Raw genomic sequence first — 10,563 nt, 5'->3', positions numbered from 1 at the left:
TTATGCTGGCTTCATAGAATGAATTCAGAAATGTCGCTTCCTTTTCTATGTGCTGAAATAGTTTGAGCAGTACTGGTATAAGCTCGTCTCTGAATGTTTGCTAGAATTCTCCAGTGAAGCCATCTGGGCCAGGGCTTTTTTTGTTGGTTTTTTTTTTTTTTAAATTACCTTTTCAATCTCTTTTCCTGTTATGGGTCTGTTCAGATTTTCAACATCAATTTGTATTAGTTTGAGTAGGTAGTATGTTTCTCGAAATTTGTCCATTTCCTCTAGGTTTTCATATTTGTTGGAATATAGGTTTTCATAATACACTGTTATGATCCTTTTTATTTCAGTTGATTATGTTGTAATGTGCCGTGTTTCATTTCTGTTTTGCATTATTTGCGTCCTCTCCTGTTTTCCTTTTGTCAGTTTGGCCAGTGGATTGTCGATTTTGTCAATCCTTTCAAAGAACCAACTTTGGGTTTTGTTGATTCTATTTTTTTCTATTCTCTATTTCATTGATTTCTGCTCTGATGTTTATTATTTCCTTTCTTCTGGTGGCTGTGGTTTTTTTTTTTTAGCTGTTCTCTTTCTATGTGTTTGATTTGTGTAGTTAATGTTTTGATTTTGCCCCTTTCTTCTTTTTTGATGTGTGTATCTATTGCCATAAATTCTCCTCTGAGGACTACCTTTGCCGTGTCCCAAAGGTTTTGGTATGATGTTGTTTCATTCTCGTTTCAGTCTAGGAATTTTTTTATTCCATCTCTATTTCTTCTATTACCCAGTGGTTTGTAAGCAGGGTGTTAGTCAGTTTCCATGTAATTGATTTTTTTCCCTTGCTCTTCCTGTTGTTCATTTCTACCTTGATGACATTGTGGTCAGAGAAGATACTTTGTATTATCTCAACATTTTGGATCTTGTTGAGGGTTGCCCTGTGGCCTAAGATGTGGTCTATTCTGGAGAACGTTCCATGTGCATTGGAAAAGCATGTGTACTTTGCTTTGTTGGGTGGAGTGTTCTATATATGTCTACAAGGTCAAGTTGGCTGATTGTGCCCTTTAGGTCATCTGTATCTTTGTTGAGTTTCTTTCTAGATGTTCTGTCTCCTACTATTATTGTGGAACTGTACAGTTCTCTTTTCAGTGCTGTTAGAGTTTGTTTTATGTATTTCGGAGCCCTGTCATTGGGTGCATAGATATTTTTTATGGTTATGTCTTCATGATGGATCATCCCTTTAATCATTATGTAGTATCCTTCTTTGACTTTTATGATGAATTTCTTAAAAAAAAAATCTATTTTATCTGAGATTAGTATTGCCACTCCTGCTCTTTTTTGGTAGCTATTTGCTTGATATTTTTTTCCCTTCCTTTGATTTTTAATAAATTTGCATCTTTGTTTCTAAGGTTTGTCTATTGTAGATAGCTTATTGATGGATCCTGTTTTTTAATGCATTCTGTCACTCTGTCTCTTTATGGGTGCATTTAGGCCATTTACATTCAGTGTAATTATGATAGGTGTAAGTTTACTGCTGTCATTTTGTAGTGCCTTTTTTTAATGATGCTGATGTTTTCTTTGTTCCTCTTCCTCTCCTGTGCTGAATTCCTTTTGTTTGTGGATTTCTTTTATTTCTTTTGTTTTTGTAGACTTTGTTTCTACTGAGACTTTATGTTTTTCTTGTTTATTTTGATAAATAGCTTTGTTAACTTTCTTTGTGGTTAACTTGAAATTTACCCCTATCTTCCTAAGCTTGAACCAGTGTCTTATTACTTGGTACCGCCTTGCCTTCCACTCCATTAGAAGGGTCTATACCTACACCATTTATTCCCGCTTTTATTGTTCTGATGCTTTTGTCATTTACAGATTAACCTCTCTGCTTTCCTGTTGTAATTCTTTATGTTTTGCATAGTCTTTGAGAGTTCATTTCCTAGGCTGGTATCTTGCATCCTAGATTCAGGCTGTGGTCTGATGTTGTTTGTTCTCAGACTGAAGGACTCCCTTTAGTAATTTTTTGTAGGTTTGGTTTTTACATATTCCTTTAATTTCTGTTTATCTGGAAATGTCCTAATTTCATCATCATATTTGAATGAGAGTTTTGCAGGATATATTATTCTTGGCTGGCACCTTTTTTTTCAAGGTTTTATATATGTCATCCCATTGCCTTCTTGCCTGCATGGCTTCTGCCAAGTAATCCGAGCTTAGTCTTAGTCTTTCTTCTCTGTATGTTACTTTTTGTTTTTCTCGAGCTGCTCTCAAGATTCTTTCTTCATCCTTGGTTTTAGCTAGTGTGATTATGATAAGCCTTGGTGACTTTCTTTTGAGGTCTATCCTATATGGAGTTCATTGAGCTTCTTGGATTGTCAGCTTTTCATCTTTCATGATATTGGGGAAGTTTTCTGTCAGCAGTTCTTCAATGATCCTCTCTTTGTTTTCGGTTTTCTCCCCCTGTTCTGGAACTCAGATAACTCACAAATTTTTGCTTTTGATTATATCCCACATAATTCTGAAGGTTTTTTTCATTTTTCTTTTGTTCTTTTTTCTGATTTTTCCTCAGAGTTTTACCCAAGTGTTTGCCTTCAGTTTTGCTGATCCTGTCTTCCATTGTTTCAAACCTGGTCCTCAGTCCTTCTATGACACCGTCCATTTCTGAAATTTTGTTGTTCATCTTTTGGTTTTCTAATTGTTGTCTTTGTATGATTTCCAGTTATGAATTTATTTTGGCATTTTCTTCCTGTATTATTTTCCTGAATTCTTCCATTTTTTATCTGTATTTTCCATGAATTTGTCTGCTTTTCCATGAAGTTGTCTATTTTTTTCCTCATTTTTTTCTGCTTTTTGCTTTAACTCTTGGATAGCTCTGAATATTAGAGATTTGAATTCCTTATCAGGTAGTTCTAGTGCCTTTTCTTCTACTGGAAAGTCATCTGATGTTTTATTTTGGAAGCCTACTGAACCATCTTGTCCTGTTTTTGTACACGTTTTGGTATTGTCTGCTGTCTTCGGGACATTCGGTAGTTATTTTCCTCATTTGTTTATTGTAGATTTGTTTGTTTCATCCTGTTTTTTTTTGTTTTATTTGGTTATGTCTGAGCAGGTGGACTGTACATTCTGTGTTGTTTGCTCATCTGTGGGCACGATAGTTTTCACCTCCTTGTCCCATGGACAGGGTCGCTTGCTTAGCTATGGTGCAGCAGGCAGGTTCAGCTGAAGAGGAGTTGCTGGGATGGGTTGTTTGTGGCACATACTTGGACTGACAGGGTGGGAAGGCTGGGAATCAGTGCAGGGAAGATTCTGGTAGGCTGTGCTTGTGCTGTTTGGGGGTGTGATGTTCAACACACAGTGCAGGTAGGCAAGAACGGGGGAGATTTTGATGTGTGGAGCTAATATGGGTATGGGAAAGAGGAGAGAGAGGAGAGAGATACAGGAGCAAAAACAAAGAAACAAACAATAAAAAAGAGTGCTAAGGGAGCTTGCCACTGGAGTGGAGTAATTAGAGACTGAGAAATGGAGAAAAACAAAAAGGAAAAAAAAGAGGAAGGATAAAAGAAAATAAATAAATGAGTAAAAATTATTTAAAAAAGAAAAGAAAAGCCTCTAGGAGTCCCACCAGTTGGCTGCGAAGACTGGGGAAGTGGCTCCCAGGCTGTGAAGTACAGCCTGGCTAGAAGTGGTAAAGGTGTCACACTGCAACAGATATTCAGGAGACAGGAAGGTAAGGTAAGTATAGAGCGATGAGAAACTGAGAAATGAAGAAAGAGAAAAAGGAAAAAAGAGAGAAAAGAAAACAAACAAAAAACAAAAGAAAAAAAGAAGTGCCCCCAGGGATCCCAGTGTGCACCTGTGAGGACTGGGGAAGTAGCTCCCACACTGTGCAATACAACCCAGCTAGAAGGGGTTCCAAAGCTGAGAAAAGAAAAAGAAAACAAGCAAACAAACAAATCAAAATAGAACAAATCAAAACTAACAAGCAAACAATACCCCTGGGATCCCACCAGTGTGGCTGCAGGGGCCGGGAAGCAGTTCCATCATCGAGTGGCATTTCACAGCTTTTCAGGAAGACGCAAAGATAGCACACATAGCCAGGTATTTGAGAGAAAGGAGGGGGAGGTGGTGAGAGGTTTGGAAGAAACCAAAAAATGTGGAAAAAAACAACACCAGCAACAAACAATTGGCACTCGGGAAGCTGGCCAGTGTGGACGGGTGGAATCCAATCAGCACAGGGCTGAGATTGGTGCCTTCTGGCCAGGAGACTGTGGCCGCAGGAAGCATAGGAGGCCCAGTGGGCATGAAGAAGGCTGGGGGTGGGAAAGCATATATCACTGGTTAGTGGTTGTTCTGTCTCCTGCTAGGAGCTCTGTGAAGCTGCTTTCCCGTGCTCCCTGTTTTCCAATCTCCTACAGGAGTTTAAGTTGGAAAATCCATGCTGCATTAGCTGAGAGGGAACCTCTGCATCCATCTCTTCTTGCTCTCTATTCTCTGTCAGTTTCTTATTCCATTCTGTACTTGGCTGAGTTCTGTATCTCTTCATTTGATGCTTAGGGTTCCAGGATTGATGGTTTGTCTCTGTTTGACTTAGTTTTTTTGGTCTTTGCTATGGAGGGACAGTGAGGTGCTTCTGTTTATAGTGCCATATTGTCTGGAAGTCCAGTGGCCAATTTTTTAAGAATTAGATCATCAGGTCCTTTTTCCTATTCTGCCTTAGTCTGGAAGCTCCACTGAAGCCTGTCCACCATGGGTGACTCTGCTGAATCTGAAATACCAATGGCATAGCTTCCAGTATCACAACAACACAATAGACAACTACATTACAACAAACTGATTGATGAGTTTTGGGATCATAGCTTAGTCAACTTTAATTATAGAGCTCAATCAATAGGCATGTATATAATTAAAGGTGAATACTCAATGATCATTTGGATTTTTTTAATCATCTCCAATTTTTTTTTTTAAGATAGACTACATTTGTTACATTTCTTGCCCTTAAGTTTTCAGTTACCTCTTAATAGGAATGCTTGGTGCTAGGAAAATGAATGGGAAATTGTCATTCATCCATACATCTCCTAGGGACTTTGTTGCATAGCATACAATACCAGAAGAGTAAGGTATGATGACTGCCTTCAGGTTTATAGCTTCCATGGGGTTGGTAACCAGTGTCACAAAACAATATGTGTACTGATTGTTTAATGAGAAACTAGTTCTGTAAACCTTAATCTAAAGTACAATAATCAAAAATAAAATTAGGAAAAAAAGAAAAGATTCCCAAACTCTCAGGTGAGGGCCTAATTATTGCAAGCTGTAGTCAATAAACCAATATTCTACACACACAAACACACACACACAAAATAAGTTGCAAATGTTAAAAGATAAAAAGTAAAATCAAGCAATCATTAGAAGAAAATATAAATAAATATTTGATTTTGAGCTAGGGAAGCTATTATATGCATACAAAAAAAGGAAAAAAGAACTGAAAAAACTGATAGATTTGATTAATAAGAATTTAAAAGCTTCCCCCAAATACTCTAAATATGATTAAAGGCAATTGACTAACCAGATCTGTAACAAGTATGACAAAGGAATTAGTATCTTATGTGTTGAAAGTACTTATAAATCATTAAAAGAAAAAAAAAGCATTCCAACAGAATAGGCAAAGGATATGAATAGACTAGGCTATTTAGAAAAGAACAATTATATATTGCTAATAAGCCATTTTTTAAAACACCCTCAGTTATGCAAACTAAGCAATGAAATACCATTTGAAATCCAACAAATTGGCAAATATTAATAAAATGATGAAATTCAATTATTAATAAAGAAGGAAGGAGTAAGCCCTTTAAAACATTACTAGTGATACAACAAATTATCAGAGGGCAAAGGAAGCCGCACATTTCCTTTGACAGAAATTGCATAGTTAGGACCTAGTCTAAGAAGGTGAACAAGATGCTATGTACGTATTTTTTCAATACCAGTGAAATATCTGCCCAACAACAAGGTATTAGTTAAATGAATTATGGTGTATCCATATGATGAAATACAATGCAACTGTTAAGAATACTTAATGACATGGGAAAATGTGTGTACCATATTATTTAAATGATAAAGAATATTGTAGAACTGCAAGATCATAATTTTTAAAAAATATAGTATGTTAATATTATATATGTATAGAAAAATGTGGACTGATATATATTGAACGTTAAGATTGTTAGCACTGGGTACTGGGATTACAGATGAATTTAATTTTCTTATTGCTTTTCTGAATTTGTCAAATTTTCTACAATAAAAATATATTATTTTGAAATCAGAAAAAAAAAAAAGAAGTTTATGGTTTACCACTGGGAAGCAAAGTCAAAAAGCAAAAAAAGCCCGTCTTATCATTGGTACTGAAAAACAAGTATATGGGTATAAAGAGAAGGGTGTTAGACCTTGACTTGAAATATTTTCCTAAATTATATAAACCTAATATAATATGAAATAATTTCAGTTGCTTAGGACAGCTATACTTCATTTTATCAAATTCTATACATTGAAAATACTTTATATTTTCTATTTTTTAGACTTAAAACCAACAGAATAACATATATAACTCTACCACTAACGACAAAACAAGTCTGAGGCACTGAAAAGGAATATATTATTTAAAGGCCAAATTATCTCAGAATAGTGTATTTCTACTCTGGATGATAAAGTAAAAGTTTGTGTAAGTTTTTGTACCATATGTAACAACATAAAATATTATTATGTTTCTTTGTTCAGAAGAACTACTGAAGACAGAAAACAAAGTCAGCCCAAACCACGTGATGACTCTCATAATATAGCTGTCCATGTTAGAAAAGTGCATGGTAGCCATTCTTTAAATGGACCAAAAAGATTTGAAGAGAGAATGGAAGAATTCATAGCCATCTTAAAAAAATTGTGAGTATTTTTTAATATATCACTTCTTATAATTGAAGAAGTCTTTTTAATAGTTTTTAAACAATTAGTTGTTTGCTGATAAGTATACTTAAGTGGTAATCTAGCACTAGTGGTCGATTCAGATGAGCTGATACATATGGGAGATTTGTCTCTAGATGAATACAGTCTTCAGGAAGATAATTTCCATTGCATACATGAATATAGTGCTAAGCTTGTGGCACGGCATTTTAATTTTAAGTGCCCAGTTGGAATATGTTTTATTTACTGCATATGTTTAACCAAAAGTACATTTAAGATGTTCGTTATCTTCCCTATCACAGAGACTTTAGATAAACTTGCCTCATATTTCTCTTTAATTTCCTGAAATGATTTGGGTTGTGATTAGGACACAACTACCTAAAGCAGAAGGAAGAGAGAGTTAAATCTGGATGGAGTCTGGTTACCAGAGATGCTGTTGGAATTATGGATAAAATTAAAGTTGAAAGGGGACCATGGAAAAATGAGATATTGGAATAGAGATTGATAATAGAAACAAAACAAGAATAAAACTGTTTCAGTGTTGGAATTATGCCTGAAAGAAAGACCAGTAGCTTGGAATGAGTAATTAAAAGTCTGAAATTTACGTTTTGAAGAAATCACTAGGAATTCTGTACTATAAGGACTTTCCTTTAAAATTAAATTGCAAATTTAAGAAAATATGATTAGAGCTTCCAGAAAATTTGAAAATGGCCATGCTTTTATGCTTTTACTTATAATAACAAAAAATAACCCTAGCAAATACCAGTCACTTTACAGGAAACCAGGCAAGAGGGAGTTGTAGAGAAGGAAATCATACCACTTACTATACAGGAATGTAATTATACTGGTAAACTGTAAAAACAGGAAATTCAACTAGAATGTGTTCAGTTAATGTGTTAAAAGTGTAATTTAACTGGTAGAAAATTACTGGAGTATTGAAAGTTATTAGAGCTACAGGCTGCCACAGCCAGTTTTCATTCCATCAAACCATAATACTGATTAAAATTACATTTGATTAAAAATTTTAGACCCCAGAAACCCAAGAGTTAATCACTGGTACTGGTTTTAGGTTTTGCTAAGCTGCAGAATTTTTAATGGTGTTGGTAATCTCCATCTCTTTGAGTATAAAGAGGTAGCAGTGTCCAGATGACAAAGGTTGTGATCCAAGACACAGGAGGAGCTTAGCAATTGGACTTTGAAGAATCCATGACTTCCCAGCAAGGAGCCAAAAGACTGGGAGGTACATGTAGGTTCATGCCGGGATGGAAACTGCAATTGAGTGAAGGGCCTTGTACTATCTTGGCTATGTACTGAAGCAGGAACCATGGTAGAAGGCCATCCACTTAAACACGGCAGAGAACAGGTAAAGAAGCTACTGCTGCATCCTTATATGGACTTCCATGGGTTTCATTTAGAAGCCAGTCTCCAAATACCCTGGACAACAAATGCTGAGACAGTGGCAGTTTTTGGGTGGGTAGAGAATCTTCGAAGTACTGCAAGCCCTGATTTTCTTTTTTTTTTATTGTTGTAATTTAAATGAAGTTTACATTTCAAGTTAGTCTCCCATACAAAAATTTATACATACATCAGTATGGTACCCTAATTCCTCTCCCCATAATGTGACATCACACTCCTCCTTTCCACCCCTGATTCCCCATGTCCATTCAGCCAGCTCCTAACCCTCTCTGCCTTCCCATCTCACCTCTGGACAGAAGCTACCGTTTACTCTCTTGTATCTATTTGATCTAAGAGGCACGCTCTTCACGGGTATCACTTTATGTCCCACAGTCCAGTCCAATCCCTGTCTGAAGAGTTGGCCTTGGAAATTGTTTTAGTTCTCGGCTGATAGAGAATCCAGGGGCCATGCTTTCCGGGGTTGCTCCAGTCTCAGTCAGACCATTAAGTCTGGTCTTCTTTCTAGAATTTGAGTTCTGCACCCCACCTTTCTCCTGCTCCATCTGGGACTCTCCGTTGTGTTCCCTGTCAGGGCGGTCATTGGTGGTAGCTGGGCACAATCTAGTTCTTCTGGTCTCAGGCTGATGAAGTCTCTGGTTTATGCGGCCCTTTCTGTCTCTTGGGCGAATACTTTCCTTGCGTCTTTGGTGTTCTTCATTCTTCTTTACTCCAGGTGAGTTGGGACCAATTGATGCATCTTAGATGGCTGCTTGAAAGCTTTTAAGGCCCCAGACACCACTCACCAAAGTAGAATGCAGAATATTTTCTAATAAGCTTTGTTATGCCAATTGACCTAGATGTCCCCTGAAAGCCTGGTCTCCAGACCCCTACCCCTTGCTACTCTGCTCCTCAAAGTGTTTGATTGTATTCAGGAAACTTCTTAGCTTTGGTTTAGTCCAGTTGTGCTGACTTCTCCTATAGCGTGTGCTGTCCTCTTCACCTAAGATAATTCTTATCTACTATCTAGTTAGTGAGTAACCTTCACCCTCCCTCCCCACCCTCGTAACCATCAAAGAGTGTTTTCTTCTGTGTTTAAACCTTTCCTTGAGTTCTTATAATAGTGGTCTTATATAATATTTGCCCTTCTGTGACTGAATAAATTCACTAAGCATAATACCCTCCAGATTCCTCCATGTTATATGATGTTCCGTGACCTCATTGTTGTTCTTTATCGTTGCATAGTGTTCTATTGTGTGGATATATCATAATTTGTTTATCCATTCATCGGTTGATGGGCACCTAGGTTGTTTCCATCTTTTTGCTATTGTGAACAGTGCTGCAATGAACATGGGTGTGCGTATATCTATTCATTTTACAGCTCTTATTTCTCTATGATATATTCCAAGGGGCGGGATAGCTGGATCGTATGGTACTTCTATTTCTAGCCTTTTAAGGAAGTGCCAAATTGATTTCCAAAGTGGTTGTACCATTTTATATTCCCACCAACACTGTAGAAGTGTTCCAGTCTCTCCACAACCTCTCCAGCATTTATTATTTTGTGTTTTTTGGATTAGTGCTAGCCTAGTTGTGGTGAGATGACATCTCATTGTAGTTTTGATCTGCATTTCTCTAATGGCTAATGATTGTGAGCGTTTTTTCATGTGTCTGTTAGCCGACTGAATATCTTCTTTGACAAAGTGCCTGTTCATATCCTTTGCCCATTTTTTAATTGGATTATTTGTCTTTTTGTTGTTGAGGTTTTGCAGTAACTTATAGATTTTAGAGATTAGACGCTGATCTGATTTGTTGTAGCCAAAATATTTCTCCCCATCTGTAGGTTGTCTTTTGACTCTTTTGGTGAAGCCTTTTGATGAGCATAAGAGTTTGATTTTTAGGAGCTCCCAGTTATCTAGTCTCTCTTCTGGTGCTTGTGCATTGTTTCTTATAGTTTGTATTGTGTTTATGCCATGTATAAGGGCTCCTAGCATTGTCCCTATTTTTTCTTCCATGATCTTTATCATTTTTGATTTTGTATTTAAGTGTTTGATCCATTCTGAGTTAGTTTTTGTGCATAGTGTAAGGTATGGGTCTTGTTTCAGTTTTTTGAAGATGGATACCCAGTTATGCCAGCACCATTTTTTAAAGAGATTGTGTTTTCCCCAGTTAATGGACTTTGGGCCTTTGTCAAATATCAGCTGCTCATAGGTGGATGAATTTATGTCTGGATTCTCAATTCTGTTCCATTGGTCTATGTATCTA

At 36.7% G+C, this 10,563-nt stretch overlaps 1 protein-coding gene across 1 annotated transcript in view; it reads left to right on the top strand.

Moving 5' to 3' along the window:
- CNBD1 (cyclic nucleotide binding domain containing 1) overlaps positions 1 to 10,563 on the top strand; it is a 484,737-nt gene that overhangs the window by 56,949 nt on the left and 417,225 nt on the right. The window contains exon 4 of the mRNA XM_004370829.1: positions 6,733 to 6,891. Within this exon, the coding sequence (XP_004370886.1) occupies positions 6,733 to 6,891 (159 nt within the window). The remainder of the gene's footprint in view (positions 1 to 6,732; positions 6,892 to 10,563) is intronic.

The sequence above is a fragment of the Trichechus manatus genome, unplaced genomic scaffold (genome assembly GCF_000243295.1).
Source record: "Trichechus manatus latirostris isolate Lorelei unplaced genomic scaffold, TriManLat1.0 scaffold00009, whole genome shotgun sequence".
NCBI classification, from domain to species: Eukaryota; Metazoa; Chordata; class Mammalia; order Sirenia; family Trichechidae; genus Trichechus; species Trichechus manatus.
Note: the sequence above shows the minus strand (reverse complement) of the source record. Positions and strands in the feature narration are given on the sequence as shown.